Source organism: Pterocles gutturalis, unplaced genomic scaffold (assembly GCF_000699245.1).
Source record: "Pterocles gutturalis isolate BGI_N339 unplaced genomic scaffold, ASM69924v1 scaffold37339, whole genome shotgun sequence".
Lineage (NCBI taxonomy): Eukaryota > Metazoa > Chordata > Aves > Pterocliformes > Pteroclidae > Pterocles > Pterocles gutturalis.
In genome coordinates this window covers 53,043-70,566 of record NW_010129450.1, presented here as the reverse complement: position 1 = coordinate 70,566, position 17,524 = coordinate 53,043, and the positions used below count along the sequence as shown (strand labels likewise).

Below are 17,524 nucleotides of genomic sequence, written 5' to 3'. Positions count from 1 at the left end.
GAACTGGTTGGTTTGTTTGTTTGTTTGTTTGAAAAGCTGTAAAACTAGAACATGTGTAATTCTTATTACAAGGTATTGTTGACCTATTAGTTTCCATAGAAGGGCTCTAAACTCAGCCCCTGAGACCCTCCACCCTTTCAGTCCTTTTGAAGTTCTTAGCAAAATTGCCTCGATTAAAAAAAAAAAAAAAATGCTCCAGGGAAGGCGAGTCTTTATTTTCAAAGATACTATTTCATATGTATTTTTCTGTACAATCTGTATTACTGTTAGTTTAGCATTGCGATTGAAAGATGAAAAATCTCTGTCAGCAACCCCCAAGCGCAGGTTTCAATGACAATGCTGACTCAACACGAACAGACTCCATACCACTTGCATGCGCTTTGGCCTCCAATGTAACTTTTTTTGTGCCTAGAAATTTAAAAAAAAAAAAAAAATCCCCCAATCTGTTGTAGAGGACAGCTGATCTAGGAATCATACTGCAGGCACGTGTTACTGTTTTTTTTCCCTTAAGAAAGCCTATATAAATACCAACTTTCCCCCTCCTTTCAGATACTAACATTTGAGACCAAGAATCCGACTGAGCTGGCTGAGCGCTTACGATCCGTGTGCGGGAACCAGAGCAATGCTTATGCTCGACTGCTGGAGTACCGACTGAATGCTTTGCGTGGACTCTGGAACGCCCAGCGCCAGCTGGCCTTGGAGGAGCAGCATGACCGGGAGAGCTCAGGGGACGAAGAAGCACTGGCCTTGCTCAAACGGCAGGGCTTGTTACAGCAGCCTGAACAGGCACCGTTTACTTCCCGCATGGGGCTTCTGTTGGTCTTTCCCCTCATCCAGTCTCAAAGTAGAACAGACCCTTCTCTCTGTAACATAACCGCTGAGGTGCTATTGAATTGCCTTCGAGACTGCCAGCCTTTGAGTTTGACTAAGGAACCAGCTGACTGTCTTAACGGGATAGAATCCTTGCTGTGCTCCTGGCTGGAAGACACTTCTGCTACAGGCCAACAGATTCCATATAAGCAAAAAGAAAATGCTGCTGCAGCCCTAGTTGCCTTGGCTTGTGCAAGGTAAGGAAACTGCTGAAATGCTGTAAGTGTTTCTATTTAAATGTGCAAATCGAAAATGATGCGATCACACTGTTGATACTAATTTTTGCTTTACACAAGTCTTTTTCTTTCTAATATTTAAATATTGGTTTGGAAAAGGTAAAACTGATAAACTAGCATTTGTTTTTTGCATGTGTTTAGCATATGTAAAACCAGAAGGATCTAGGTTAGAAATGCCTCTTGTGCATATTGCTGCTTCTACTGCAGTGATCTGTTCTAGGAATGGTTCCAGATAGGTTTGTCACGGAGGAAGGTGGTCTCGCTTTTCCCTTTGTACTGCCCCTTTAATCCTGTCACTAATGCACCTTCACTTGCCTGTAGAAGGCGTTACTCCCAAGTTTCAGGGCCATTCCTTTCGGATTTCACTGTTCTAGATTTCATTCATATTATGGATTTCACAGCCATAATAGCTTTTAATAAAAACTTACTCGTTTTAGGGGGTGGCGCTTGGGGAGAGCGGGAGGATTATAGAAAACTTGGCTTCTGCAAAGCCGTATGAGTGTGGGTCTGAAGCCACCAGTCGCCTTGTGAAAATCTTGGCTTTAATGTTTCTCAAATTGCAGTCTTGTCTGTCAAGTTTAACTCTGATTTAAGATGTTGAAGTTCGGAGGAGATGCCATGATTTGCTTTAGAAAAAGGTTTCTTCAAATGAAAAACACTTAGTTTCTAGTGTACTTGTTCTAATGAAGTCAACGAGAAATCCACTGTATGTGCCAAACTCTTCTGCACTGACAACTGCCGCATCTAAAAGGCAATGTACTTGAACATAGCTCAGATAAATTGGTTTTGATAAACAGGATCTCATTTATCTTTTTTCCAGATGTCAATTTTCAGGCAGTATGGGATGTTCTTTTGGAGCTGAATTTGTAAAAGAGCTGAATTTCAAATACAGCTTTTAAAATGAAGGTTGATCATATATTTTCTTCGCAAATCTGTCTTGCTTACAGACTTGTAATATCCTGAAATGCTTTGTTCACCCATGAAAGCCTTGCATTTTTCCTTTAAATATGTAAGTCATGTGTTGGGTACCATTATGAAGAAAAAGCCTTTAAAAATGAGACTATTATTGAGATTCCTACTTGCAATCTCGGGTGCTTCGTATTACTAAGAATAAAACAACAGGGTGAATATTGCTTTAAATAATTAATCGAGGTGCTTTGAAGTATTTGGTGTCAATTTTCTCCGAGCTGAGGTTTTTCAGTGAGAGCATACAGCTGAAAATTACAGTGGGGAAAAGAGGGCTTGGGGTGTGGAGGAGGAGGTGCTGTTAGACAGTTGTGGAGCTGAGACTGACCGTGTGTGACAGAAAGCAAAAGGCTGTATTCAGTAGAGTGCATGGAAATAATCTCTTCAATTTATCAGTCATGCTTCTGAAGAAATCAATTCATAGCTGACTATTATCACGTCTAAGACGCAATCAGGATTCTCCTCTTTAGCTGGGCTATTATGCCTGGAAATAAAGCCTCCACGTCTTTCAGAAAATGACTTCTTCCTAATAACCTGACCTTTAAAACAGAAACTGTAAAATATGCTTTTTAAAGACCTCTATATCTCTTTATTTCTACAAAAAACAGATGTTTTCCCCTATATTAACATACAGATTTCATAGATTCTCGAAAGAAAGTATTCAATTTATGAATGAACAAGAATTATAATCAGAGTTGCAAATTCCGTATGTTTGTAAATACCAGGATAAAATTTTAAAGCAACACGCTTCTAGGCAAGATTAGAAACAACTTCTACTTTGGTTCAATTTTTGTTTTCAGAAGTATCTAGTCCTTATATACATTTAAGTGCATCACTTCAGAAGGGGAAAAGCTTCCAAATTTGTGTTTGGAAGCAAAAGTAATCAGACTCTTGATAATAAATTAATTAGTTTGGTCTTTTCTATTTTAGTCAAGAAAGCGATCTCTAGCTATGTCTGCAGCAGCGCTTACGCATACTTTGGCTCAGCCCCAGGAAGACCCGCAGATTTTATTTGAAGATCTAAATACAATTAATCAGCTACAAGAAATACTGAAAGTAGCTATCTGTAATAGACACAAGATTACAGAATTTTGTCTTGTGCCTAGGCTGCCTTTACCGTACGTGCTGTTTGTGACACAGCCCTACCTGCGTGGTGCTTCATCCTCTCCCAAAAAGCTACTATGATTTACCCTGGCATTCTTCCTTGCTGTTACCCTCTCTTCCTCTTTTCGCTTCCTCCACAAAAGAATGAAAATCATCCAGAAAAGAAATGCAAATTAGAGCAGCAGCTTGATGACGTATCTCGGATAGCCTCTCTATGGTACTGGAGATGATATTCTGCGTGGATGCTGTTGTCTGTGTGCATTCAGTCTGGTTTCAATAGACATCTTTAATTCATGTTTCTCTTATCCTTTTAGAGGGTCGCTGAAAACCTTTGTTCATACAGTGCATCTATTGCAGAAACAGACCGATCTAGGATCCTTGCCTGTGGCTGATGTCTTATACAGGTTTGTAGTGACTTTTCTAGCTGTAGCACTGAACACATTTTCAGAGCTGGTGTAAAAGTGCATTTACAAATAAATGTCTTTAAATGTGATTAAAAGGCTTTAGAGTTATTGAAAGCTCTAGGAAAGATCGAAATTTACTCAATTGCAGAAGGAAAACATTAGAAAGTCAAACCTAAAAGGATCTTCTAATTGTTTTTTGGGTGTTAAGTTTTTATTATTTTAATTAAATATTGATGATTCCTTTAATTGGCTTATGAACTCTGACAGAATAATTACTTAAAATATATCTTCATCTTTTGATTTAGCTATTTTTTGCTACTGCTGTTCTCTATACATTTCATTATATTTTCTGATTAAAGGTTGTTGCTTTTGGAGGGGGGACCTGGATCACCCTCTTGTTTGCTTGGAGGAAAGCATATAGTGTCTTGGGGCTTTGAAGATATGTTACCTGCACCCGATGCCAACAGTAGCTCCAGCAGTGAAAATAAAGGTGAATTCTGTCATGGATGTCAATATTAGTGTGGGGGGGAGAAGATGCTTTTTGTGGTGATAATTGTTTAAAAAAATAATGTAAAGCTTTAGAGTTGGAAAGGATTTCTCCTTTTCTGTTGGAAGTAATGTAAAAGCGAGTACAGTAAGTAACAATAACTGAAAGCTGAGGGGTTTAGAAGGACCATCTGGTGAGAGAGCAGGGCACCACAGGAACATCTCAAAGAGGGGGAAGGCAGCAACTGTCTGGGCACTCTGCCTTTAGACTGTACATTCAAAACTGGCGTTTTGAAAACATGGACCTAATTTACAGGAGTGCTAAATTGTTTGCATTGTTTGGCTTGTCAAACCTATCCTCATTAAGCTAATCTGACTAGATCTATGTGATTTGTTTGCCTTTTTTTCAAGTTGATTTGGGGATCAGGTAGAAGAAAGTGTCCTGTTTTATAGTAAAATTAAGGGGGTAAATATAAAGTCTGGTGTGTTAATGATAGTATGGCATATCATTTTTTCAAATGCAAGAGGATGGGGTTCAGAAAAATGTTGCTTTTCGATTGCTGAAGACCAGATGATATTTTAACTCATCTAATAATGATGTTGGAGGAAACCATCAAAAGCAGTAGATTCAGTGACCTTCCCTGACTTCAGCAGGCATTTTGCAGAGGTCAGACTAAATTTGGATATTATCCACTCAGTCTTTCAGTAAGCATAATTTTTTTGGTCCTGTGCAGTATCACTGTATTCAGTAGCTATCATTGGCAGAGCATGTTTGTTTTAGAAGTACAAGTTCATTGCCTTTTTTTTTTCCCCTTTTCCTATTCTACTTTTGTTTCTGTCCAATCTGTTTTGTATGTTTTTTAATGCTTCTTTCTTGACTTTCTTTCCCTGGATTAGTTCTCAGTTTTCACTGCTTTGTTAGGTTACTATTTTTGCACTAAACAAGGAGGTTCACATTGCTTTAGAAATATTGGCTCAAGGTTTGATGACATCTCATTAAATTTAATGCAAGCCATAGGAATTTACAAATCTGAGTTGTCATTTTAGGCTATCTGCAAATTTAATGAAGACATCAGTATTTTGAAGAGGATTTTCTTGCTATGGGAGTGCTTAGATTTTTTTTTTTTTTTTCCTTTCCCTAGCAGACAGTTTAGATTCTGTGAACTTACGGAGGTTGACTGGGCTGGTTTATTGACATCCCTGTTAGAAGGCTTTGCCTTGTGTGGCCCATCTGGATTGTTAAAAATTACTACTTTGTGAGTGACAAAGCTGTGTTTGAAATGTGTTTTGTCTTGATTTAACAGCGTTCAGAGGTGGAGGATTCTGCTTACTAGCTTTAAGAGAAGCACCGAGTTGTAGCAGAAATTAGATCAAGGCTCAGTATTAGATTATTCCTTCCCCACAAACAATGTGTTATACAACCAGTCCTGAGCAGGAAGGCTTGCACGGTATAATAATAAAATAAGCCTTGCTTGTATTTTATCTTGCTGCCAGTTCTGAGTCCTGAACAGCACTACGTGTTGCAAAAGCAGAAGAGAACGGTCTTCTGCTCCTTTGCATTGTTCTGAAGGCATTTAATAGCAAATACTCAAGTTGTTTTATATTTAAATAAAGGAATTTTCCACTTGAAACGAGTTTGGTTGAATAGTCCTGGGTTCCTTAGCGTGGTTGGGTATGCTAGGCTAGTTCCTACTGTATTTATAGTTTTCAATAGTGTGCAGAAAAAGCCAGTTCAAACTTAATGTTTTTTTTTTTTACAGGAGCTTGAGCCATAATACCCAAAGACAGGTCTTTAACACTGAAATGGGAACACAATCCATTTCTGAATAATTTATTTCTCCTGGGTTATGTACATTTGAATAATGAAAAAACATCACTAATGTAATTTATTGTCTCAAAAGAGAAGCTGAGTGACTAACACCTAGTTCTTTTTATTTGGCAACAGCAGGAGGTTTCAGTAGCTCTAGTATTTGTGTGAGTGCGTTGGGTGTAATCTGGGCACCTCCATAAGGCTCGAAAGAGGTGTAAAGAAACCACTGTAAAAAGAACGGACTTTGACTATGTTACAGTAGCTCTTACAACACCACATAATAAATTCAGCATTAAAAAAATGGTTCTGAGCCATCAGTAATGACCTGTCCTGAGCATCTGTTGGTTTTCAGTTGCTGTGATAGCGACCCCAGAAGTGTGGTGGCCATGGAGAATTTCCAGTTCTGTGTGTTACAGAGGAGGTCTCTGCTCTGTTCTGTCTTCCTGATTCAGATGCAGACTTAGGGCGCTGTCTTGCAGCGGATGGGCTCTATCTTTATACAACTAATTCAGTGGGCAGAGGAATAAGCAAATTAGGATCTGGATTACATGGTACTTTGCGGTAAGTGACAGTTGAATATTTGCTATTCTGCAACTCTGTTTAAAAAAAAAAAAGTTGTTTTGGTAAACCTCTCTCAGGTGTTGGGTGTAACAAGAGTAGACCATCTTATGCATTTTCATTAAATGCTATTTTAATGTTTCGGTTTTCTCATCTGAAATTCTTCTTGAGTACGTTTTCTCTGGAAGTGTAGAACAATGTAGGCTGACAGAGGGACCATTGAGGCCATCTAGTCCAGCCTCCTGCCAAGAGGTATACTGGCTGAATAGCTCGTATTTTAGATTTTCTTTTGTTTTTTTAATGTGTAGTAAATCGGTTTATTCTTTGCTCAGAGGGATATATTACAGACTAGTTTTGTGACCTTTTTATTTATAACTGTACAATTGCTGCATTTGTAAGTATTTGTTTTCTAATTATGCCACTCATGATACAAATGATCGGTGCAGATGTGACTCACTGTACCTTCTGGCTTCTTTATTGCTTGGAAGTCATGAGGTTGCTAGTGCTTTAAGAAATTGCTACCTTAGGCTGACTGGAATTTAAGTTCAGTCAAAGTTCAAGAACGGGGTTGTGAGTTGTTCTTAGAAAAACAGAAAAATAGCCCAGAGTTTCAAAGAGTTTTAATATACTGCTTTTTTGCCAGAGGTTTTGTGTACTGCCGTAATGAGGAGCTGGAGGCAGGGTGGGTTGCTTTTGGCAACAGCAAACTTCTCCATCGGCCCGTCTCTTTTGATAATAAGCCTCACTCCCTTTTCCAGGTTGTGGATCAGCATACCCTTCAGGTAAAAGGAACAGCTAGGATGTTCATTGCAGAGTTGTAGTAGAGTAAGAAAACTATCTTTAATTAATTGCTATCGTTTCTAGCTTTTAATTAGTTTTGTCCTTGAAGTTTCTTCTTTTTACTTTGTGAAACTGCCTGTTTGTAACCCCCCCTGAAAGCGTTGAGTGATAGAACTTGTGAGTGATGGATGTTACTCTGTTCCCGTGTGTTAGTCTGTGTGTATACAGATGCGTGTGTGTGTATGTGTATATACACATATTTGTAGATGCATATACAGACTTCCACCGTACTACATTCCCAGTAGTATTGTAGGAGCTCAAATGTAGTCTGGTCACGTTATAAAACAATCAAACAACAGCAAAATGGACTGTGACTTAAATTGAAAGCATGATCTTCCCGAGCAGCTCGTTATTCTCCTACTGTAACAAAATTCAGGTACTGTTTCTGATCAAATTGTGTTTTGTAGATAAACAAAAGCCTTCTTTGGTAAAAGTGGATAGTTTGTTTACTTTGGGTTTTTTCCTGTCATGGCTTTAAGGATATGCACATTTATATCCTGTGTGTTTCATGAAACTGAGAATGTTTGGGTTCCCCTTCTCTTCCAAAGTTTTAAGGAAAGTTTCAGAGAAGTTGCATAAAGTAGATAACTCTTTAGCATGTATATTGTCCTTATGGTACTGTGGCTCTGCTCTCAATTAGAGAGGAGATGATACTTTTATTTTTAGATATTTTAAATGTTTAGATATATAAGCTGTTTTGTTTGCAGTAGATCCATTTGGCAAACATTATGGAGCAGCTCTTAGTACTGTTAGCTTTATTTGTTACTATTATGTCCAATAATAAGCCTCTTCTGGACTAACTGCACTTCATCTTTAAGTACATTGTTAATACTCAATAAGAACAAACTTCAAAATAAGAACTGTTAAGATGCTCTCTGTCTCGTAGGTATGTCAAATAATCCCAATGCCACTAAATCACTTCCCAGTTGGCAGTACCATGACTACCGTGCATCTTTCTTCAGATGGTACATATTTCTACTGGATTTGGTCTCCTGCAAGCCTCAATGAAAAAACACCCAAAGGCCACTCTGTCTTTATGGATATTTTTGAACTTATAGTAAGCAAATTATGTGTTTTCTATGACTCTAGAGTTGGTAGCGTAACTACTGCTTAATTAAATATCAGCATTTTCCAATCAGCATATTGGGTTTGAATATTGAGATGTGTGATCTGAATAACTGTTTGTACGAAATAACTTAGAACAGAAGGTGTATTGTTCAATTCCATCTTCAGAGGATGTGCAGCTTATACTGTGGCGGTATGAATTGTCGTGTAACATAAAATGTATTTCATTATAATTAGCAATTAGGTTTTATGCTGGGACAGTAATTCGGTGTATTAGGATTTACAGCGTTGTTTACTGTGGATCTTCTCTATTCTGTTAAAAGCCAATCAGGTCCCACAAGTTACAAATACAATTGTTTTGTTACACTGCATTTTATAGCCCAAAATGGTTTTTATGTTGTATGACAGTTGTTGGTTTTAGCGTAAAACCAAATGCATTTCAAAATATTGTCTAGAGAAATGTATCAGTAGTTTGAACTCCCTTTTCTCTCAAAGGCTTATATATATCTATATATATACACACACATATACAAATGCATGCACATATGTGTGTGTATATTGTAATTTGACAGTGAAACATCTCAGTCTAAAAATTTATCCATTGATAGAGCAGAGCTTCCAGCAATCAGACCTTGGCTTCATTAAGAGATACATTCTTTAGTAACACATTCCCTGAAGATTATAGCCTAAGAAAATTGTTACACTTCTTGGCTGGCAAATGATTTAAAGGCCTCTCTTTACAAAACTTGCCAGTGCAGCATCACTGAGAAAATACCATGAGGTTAAATATTTTTATGTAAAACTCCATATATAAACTTATGATTGTGATAACAGTTCTGTCATTGAACCACAGAATCACAAACAAAACACATACCCATCTGTCTAGCTTTTACAATGTTTTTTTTCAAGACATTCTGACAGCAGAGTTCAGGCTTGTATCCCTGCCTGTATATTGTATTGTTGAATTTTATTGTTCGATTAAGGTAATCTGTCTCCTATGGATTTCAATAGCTGAAAGTATTTTTTTCCTGCATTTTAATAGGTAGACAATGGCGTATGTATAGCAAATCCTCTACAGGAACGAATTATATTAATGAGAAAAGAGGGTGAGTCTGCAAAGAGTATAAACGAGATGCTTCTGAGCAGGCTGTCTAGGTATAGAGCCTCCCCGTCAGCGACACTGGCCGCTCTCACTGGCTCCACAATCTCCAATACACTGAAAGAGGACCAAGCAGGTCAGAAGAGGCTTTACTGACTCTCAGTAATTTTTTGTGGTTTGTTTCTTTGCACATTTAGTATCAGTTCTGGTAATTACTAACCTCTCAGGACATGTAAAAAAAAAACGTGCTTCTTTTTTCCAAAATAAGTGTTTAAAATATATCTGCGGTATTTGCTTAATGCTTGAATTACAAGTTCCTTTGCTAAATTAGGCATTGATTGTGAGCAAAGAATGAAAAATGGGAAGAATACTTGCAGCACTCTTTTTTTTTTTTTCCTCCATGTATTCCATTATAGGACTGGTTTCTGCCACATTTGATCAAACTGATAATTGCATTTCTCCGCTGGCAGTTCAATTGGGCTTCTAATTGTTATGTAAAAAATGGATTGCAGTTCAGCAAGTGAAACTATTGTTTCACAAGAAAGTTGACTATTAGAAACTGGAAGTAATTTTGCTTTTTAGAGGTAGTTTGGACAATGTTTGGGTGTTCTTTTATCTTGAATGAACAGCATTGATGGCTTTCAGGGTGATCTGGAGCTTTGTAAGATTTGTCTTAAGATTTTATTCAGTTTATCCTGAATTACTTCTCTTCTTCCTTCATACATACATGAATTTTCTTTCTTCAATTTTAAACAATTAAAGCTATTTCCATTAAAATAAATTATACATGAAATAGATATGCTTACAGGGAAATTGGCAGAGTTAGCTTGAAGAGCTATTTTAAAGGCTGTGTTTTGCCAGTTAACAACTAGAGCGCTACAGAAGAAGAAGAAGTGGTTATTCTTGGATAATTCTTTAGTCAGTGCTCAGAAAAGTGTTGATCAGCTGTGGCAGGAGCTGGATCGTTATGACTGTATGTGTTTCATATGGAGCAGGAGAACTTAAAATAGTAAATGCGTAGTGAATCTCAGATGATCTCTTTGTGTTGAAAGATTGTTTGGCTCTAAGATACCGCTTTCAATATGTTTATCCCATACAATTCTTAAACCAGTTTTGTTTATACTTAAATCTTAGTCTCCTAATTTTCCTGGTATGGAAACTAGAGATTGCTGTTGTCTTTTTTTTTTTTTTTTTTTTTTTTTTTTTTTTTTTTTTTTCATTTTGAAGTTGTTCTCTTTAGTTAAATAACCTGTGAAACTGTTTGTATCCTTCTGGGGATTGATGCTCAATCTATGTGATTATGAGGCCACCCCAACATGCAACTTCTTAAAGCAAATTCTAAATGCTGCAGAACGTGGCTTAAATTAATATCCCTACTGATTTATTTGAAGCCCTAAATAGAAAGCCGCCTTGTTTGCTGCCTGTTATTATGAGGTTTTAATGTTATGAAGAAGTACATGTTTGTGCCATATTTTTCTGTTCATTATTTCAGCTGCAAACACTAGCTGTGGGCTGCCTCTGAAGATGCTAAGAAAGACCCCGATATACACGTGTGGGACGTACTTGGTGATGTTGGTCCCACCCCCGGGTGGATCAGGCAGTTCTGCAACACGCTCCCTCTTTGGAGGAACAAGTGCTTTATCATCTTTAAAAAGTAAGTTGGATACATTTGTGGCAGACTTCAAGTCCTCGGTTTTCTGAAATTCAGCAAACTTCTCAGAAATTTATTGGAGACTTTTTTCCTATGTAGTTCTTGCATCGAGCTTGGTGTTCAATATTTCGGACGGGCAGTTCACAAGCCGAGCGGATCTCATTGATGCTGCAGGAAGTTCACTGGGACGTGGTGCTCTAGTTCCAGGACTTGGTAAGAAGTAGATCTCTTTTCTGGGAATATTCCAGAACTAGATATACCCAACCCCTGGATTCTAAATAATCTATCTGGGTTTTAATTGGCAGTGAGCAACTCCGCTGTTGGTGGGGTTCCATGCCTATGGTGCAATTTTGTAAATTTAACACTTTTGAAAGTTCAGAATTCCCTGAAGGAATTTCCACTATCTTGCCTTTGTAGGTTTTAAATTTGAAACTTTTTCCCCTCTGCTTTTTCTGGAAGTTACTGGTATCTGATGCCAGGCTCAGCTATTTTTAGTGTATGCACTGTGGCAGTGTCTGATAAGTTTGTGGAGGAATGATACATGTTATGTACTTACAAATGATGAGCAGTGGAGTATTTACCTGAAACAGAAGCTGTTGTACGTTCACTTGAAACATCCAAAGGGACGTGCATTTGCTTCATTCCTTAAGAAATCTCCTTTTAATGTTTTTCATTCCAATGCCTTGTTACTAAATTACTGTCACATGACAGAGAACTTTTAAAGCAAATAATTTGGATTTATATCTACTATAAAAATACTTCAGTCTGGTTTTCTAACAAACATTCTCAAATTTGATGTGCAAAATATTTTCCTTAGGTGCCTGTTACGATACGATGAATAACATGATATGGACGTGCTCTAACGATTATATTGATCAGTGGTGTAATCCCGGGAACCAGGCGTTCCATTGTGTCTGTCAGAGACTGGGAGTGAGTCACGTCATTACAGAGCCCAAAGGTGAGATAAACCCACAGGTCAGCGTTTTATACAAAGTGCAAGTGAAATGTACGGTTATCATAGAATAAATACACAGATACTACGTTCTGAAACTTTCTATTAAAAGTTGAGTTCATTCTTGAAAAGTTTTTTATAAATATTGGTCATGGCTTATCTTTGCTTAAGAAAGGAAAACGCAACAAGTGAGACGTGCTTGGAAGTTCCTGGATTCTCGCTACTTTTAGCACGTTAAAAAAGTGATGTGGGTAATCCTTTTATTTATCGTGTGGGTGTGTGTCCTGAAATTAGAGATAATGATGATATTTGCATTTTAGAAGCAAATGCTGATGCTGTAGTCTATGTTTGTAGAGAGCATTTGAACTGCTTTTCTTCTAGGGGATGCAACAACCACAAACGAGGTTATTAACCAGTTACTGCACCATGTTGGTGCCATGTGTATCCACCAACTCAACCTGCTCGCAGCCAGCAACAATCTTCCCATTACAAATTTTCTGGGCAAGCAACATCCAATTGAAGCACATCACCTCAGCAGTATCTGTGACATTATGGAGAAAGCTATGGTGAACGGAGATACTTGTATAATACGCTGCATCCTTGTTGTCTTTCAGGTACAAGAGCATCTTATATGAACTTCACAATAAACACTAAAAGAAAAAAAATGGTTTAGGATACAGGCAACCACTTAATTTCATTGGGGTTTTTTTTCTCCATTGCATTCAGTTTAATGGAGATCAATTAGCAGTGGCTTTGCAGTATCTTGTACACACATTTAAGAGTCCTAATTTAAATGTAAGTGTGCTTCCCACCTTTAGAGATAAAAATAAAATCCAGAGAGGTTACTTCCTTATTTCTTTTTTTTTTAATCCAAAGTCAGTTTCTGACTCTGAGATTTCTAGTGACCTAGACAAGTAGTTTGAGAAACTGACTGCAGAAAAATGCATAATGTGAACAATGTTTAAGTTTTAATATTGTTGTGTTTAATTTTTTTAGGTGGTTTTTAAATTTTTCTTCAGCCCACAAACCGAAAGAAACAGAGATATTGTTAGAAGGTCTGGCCTGTTACTTTGGCAGTTACTGATGGCACCAAGGGATCAGATTTGCTCTGAAATTCAGAAGGAGGTTTGTCTAGCTATTAGGTAAATATCTGTTTTGTCAAATTAAGCTTAATTTAGATTATTTGAAAATGTTGTAACAGCTGAACATTCAAATTGTATTTAGCAGTTTAATATGATAAAATATAGGTCAACACAGTACGATAAAATTAGTGCAATTTATATATGTGGAAGAAGGGAAATACAATGTATTTGTCATGGTGACAGTGAAATAACAGCAGTTACTTTCCATACTTCTTTTCCTTTGTTGCTTTTTATTCTTTTTTTTTTAGGTTTTTTTCTTAATGTTTATTATAATTTATATAGCCAGTAAATACAAGCAAAGTTTTCTGTGTTTCAGAGATGGCTAGAATGACTTCCATATTTAACTTATATAGTTTATTGGTGTTCTGGAACAGGCAGAGCTAATGTTGTCAGCTGTTACGGCAGTGTTTGAAGTGACAATACAGAAATTCTCCTAAAAAAAAGGAATGTAAGTGGAAAGAGAATGAATAATACTTGAGGAATGCTATCAGGTTGAAAAACCCAGGCAGGGTGGCAAGACTGTCTTGAGAAAGGCTGGTTTATGTTTAGAAGACAGGAATCTGTTGTGGTGGAAGAGTGGATGTTGTGTCTCTGGGTTGGTACAGCAGGTCATCGAACCCACAAGCAGGATGGTTACTTCAGCTCCTCATCATATCAGCTACTGCGTCTCCTGAAACCTGGTGCTGTGTGATTTCCTTTCTCTGTCTTGTCAAAATAGCAGAATGACTAAGTACAGGGAAGAGAGCAAAAAGTGTGATTGTGTATCACGAAAACGAGAGAATGTAAATCTCAAGGACAAGGAATACTGTCTCAGATGTCCCGAGTACAAATAGAATCTGCTTTCAAGTGGGAAGTGCTCCAAAGGTTGAGAACAAAATCTTCTGAAGATCAACCTGCATTTTTTTGTGTGAATCACGACATTCTAAATTTCTGTGGCTTTATGCAGCTCTGTGAGTGAAGAAGAATAGCATCTGTTTAGTATCACTATCTAGCATTTTCAGGGTCTTGCTTTTTGGCAGGGAAAAGTGTTTTCTGTCAACTGTATGGACAGCTGCTGCATTTTTCCCTTGTTTAATGCTATTTCTTCCAATGACTTGTAAAAAAATCAGAGGTGGGGATTAGGTAATATCTCCTTCCTCCTGTTTTCTCATCAGGGGATTCTGATATCAACGGGAACCTCAAACTTCGCTCGTAATATATGATAACTTCTCCTGATGTTTGTACTGCAAGTTGGTCAGTGTGAGCCAGAGGGAGGGAAGCTGCAATAATCTCTGCTCCCAGTGTGAAGCTGAAAAACATACCAGTTTTCTGTTCTGTGAGAGTGTTATTTAAAAAGAAAAGGGAAAAAGAAAAGAAGAAAAAGTCTGCATAATGGTTTCAACACTTCAGACAGTCACGCAGTATTCCTTTTAAGTTATCTTCTATCCTGAAGTGGTAGTCCTTGTGGAAAGGACAAAGTTCATCACAAGTTAGAGGGAAAAATATCTCCACAAGGGGTATTTATGTATAGCTGTCGTGTTTCCAAAATGCTCGCTCTAGAGTCTTCTGCCTGGTTTAAAATAAGACTTCTATAAGGAGCCAGTCTTCAACAAGTATAAAACTGTAACAGCAGTGACTTCTTGATTCTTGTCTCTTGCATTTTGCATTGTTCTCATCACAGGTAAGCCACAGGTCTTACCCCATCACCAGAGTTTGAATTATTCTCTAAGCCATCATCCATTTTTTCTGACAACTCTCTGTTTCTTGAAAAAATGATTGTGCTGTCACACATACAAGTGATTAGTGTGGAGTTTCTCAGAGGGAAGCAAATAGCTCTTGCGGAAGCTTTGGGACCTAAACAATAAAATATAGTTGATTACAAGAGATTTCTGGAAAAAGCAGATGCTTATTTTGTGGCTAATATAAATGGTAAAATAAGGAGGGTGCCTTTCTAAGCTGGAAGAAGCTGTTACATAGACATTTTAAATGTTATGTCAGATACTAAACTGAGATTCTGTGATGCCATTTTTAATATTTGAACAAGATTTCAGTGGACTTTTAAATATGTTAAGTAATATATGCTTTCATTTGTGTTTTTTTTTTTTTAGCTCTGGCTTAAATATCCTGTATCCTGGAGAAGCAGAAATCAATAATTTATTGAAATTGGTCTTAACTGAAGGTGAGGATGTCTTATTGACACACGAGAGTGTGGGTTTTTTTTCTAATTGAAAAGAAAAAGTAAAAATAATTCTCAGGCTTTGGAGGAAGAGCAGTTGAGAATATTGAGCACTAGTCTGCTTTAAACTTATCCTAATCCAGGAAATTGCAGAATGCTTCACATTCTGAAGCTGCCTTCTGAATGGCTGTATGGCCAAGCGTATGTCAGGTGTAGAAAAGGAAAACTTGTCTCAATCAGGCAGCTGTTTGAAAAGGATTAAAGTTCTCTTTTGTCAGTACTGGTAATGTTTCTTGTCCAGGTTGTATTTTAGAACACCTAGCTAGCAGTTACTGTTACTCATGGCAGTGGCACAGTAACCAGAGGTAATTTTAATCCTTAGTGTAAAAGTAATAATCTGCTAGCATTCACCATGAAATGGGAGTCTGGACTCAGAAGCAGCTGATGCACAGTGATTTGTTACTTCCTAGGAATGTGTCCATGCGTCTAAGTCTTTGGAATTTAAAACAGTGCTTTGTGCAGAGTAAGTTTAAGTCTGTAATATCAACAGGTAATCACAGTACACTGCAAAGACAGTAATTTCTGAGATGTAGCATGTGTTAAGCAAGATATTTGAGGAAATAAAAATAAATTAATTCTGTGAAATGCTGTTTTGCAAAAGTTTTTGCATTCCCTTTTAGGAGAGAGAAATAGTGGTCTCTCTCAACTTCGCGACGTTATCCTGACTAATTTAGCTGAACAGCTTCAGAACAACAGATTTGGAAGTGAAGATGATGATCATTATAGGTAAAATGCGTTAATACGCTCCCCCTCCCCATTTATAATGTATGTTTCTGTTATTTGCTTTAAGTAGACTTGCATAAAATTCTGCTGAAATCGCTTGTTATCTTACGGTGTGACCTGAAATGCTATTTCTGTGTCCGTGGTGGGTAGATTTTCATTGGGACAGGAGAGAGGTTTGACATTTTAGGGGAAACTTTGGGGACTTCTGTACACAGGCTTGGATTTGGAGTCCTGCTACTTATGGTAGATTTCTGTCAGTGCAGTGCAGGAAACCACTGGTCATCTGTTGAATTGATTGTTGTTAAACCTTTCAGGCTTGGTTTTCTTTGTGTCTGAATCTCTGAAGTTGACCAGAGATTTGTTTTGGTTTCACATAATTTGTGGTACAGCTTGCAGAGACTTTTGAGATGAGCTATACAAAATATGCAATAATGAGACTATTAACATTTTGCATTTTTCCTGCATTTTTTGAAGACTAAACGATGAGCTGTTGCACTACATTCTCAAGATTGTTGTCCGAGAATCTTGTGTCTTAATCACCAAGTGCCAAACTGTATCTAAAGATGATTTTCAAAGGCTTCTTTCAACTGTGCCTGTAAGTAAAATGTATTTTGATAAAAGTGTATTTGCCTTTGGCTTTTTTTCCTCCTTAAATCCATGATCTTTACTGAGTATACAAAGGTGGAGCTTTTAGGGTTGTGTGCCTCAACAAATGCAGAAAAGAATGTCATTTGTTTATGCCATGCAGGGAAGGAAGAAATGATTTCTTACAGCAAAGCAGATAGTACAGTAATGCTAAAACAGGTTTATGTGTGGATCTGGTTTCCAGTTGCTCTCGTAGCTGTTTCAATTTAAATGAAGTTTGTGTATCTCAATCTTCAAAGGATTACAACAACTTGAAAAACAAAGTAAACTCTTTCTGCAGTTGTCTATAATGGTTCATGCAAGCAGAATTATCATTTACAGACAAAAAAGAGTGAAAGTTGGCATTATTTCACGGTAAAAGCATGAGCAGAGTTCTCAGCAGGGTCAGCTCCCTGATGTGGTGGTGGCCAAGGCCGGTGAGCTCACGTGCAAACACTGCAGAGGGGACAAAGTCACGACCTGTGCGGCAGAAGGGTGGGGAAGGAGTTAGTAGTATGGAACCATCACCTTCAGGGACGTGAATTAAATTTAGCTCTATGGTGGCATTACCTTTTAAGTACTAAGTAACGTTACAGTACTTGGATATTACTATAATGTTACATACTTGAATAAAATGGTACTGCTTCTGTGTATGTTTTGCAAGTTATTTGCAACCAATTTCTTCTCTTAGATATGAATTAACAAGTTTGCACTAGACTAGCAAAACCTCTTCTATTCAAGGAAGATTATTTTTTGCTTTTGCTTGTCCTCTCCTACTT

At 37.5% G+C, this 17,524-nt stretch overlaps 1 protein-coding gene across 1 annotated transcript in view; it reads left to right on the top strand.

Moving 5' to 3' along the window:
• Positions 1-804: 804 nt before the first annotated feature.
• Positions 805-17,524, top strand: part of HECTD4 (HECT domain containing E3 ubiquitin protein ligase 4) — a 56,689-nt gene continuing 39,969 nt past the window's right edge. The window contains 15 exon segments of the mRNA XM_010079949.1: positions 805-1,067; positions 3,491-3,580; positions 3,940-4,070; positions 6,329-6,437; positions 7,078-7,216; positions 8,161-8,331; positions 9,382-9,574; positions 10,931-11,092; positions 11,189-11,302; positions 11,907-12,047; positions 12,423-12,655; positions 13,038-13,183; positions 15,271-15,341; positions 16,019-16,124; positions 16,596-16,716. Coding sequence (XP_010078251.1) covers positions 805-1,067; positions 3,491-3,580; positions 3,940-4,070; positions 6,329-6,437; positions 7,078-7,216; positions 8,161-8,331; positions 9,382-9,574; positions 10,931-11,092; positions 11,189-11,302; positions 11,907-12,047; positions 12,423-12,655; positions 13,038-13,183; positions 15,271-15,341; positions 16,019-16,124; positions 16,596-16,716 — 2,190 coding nt within the window.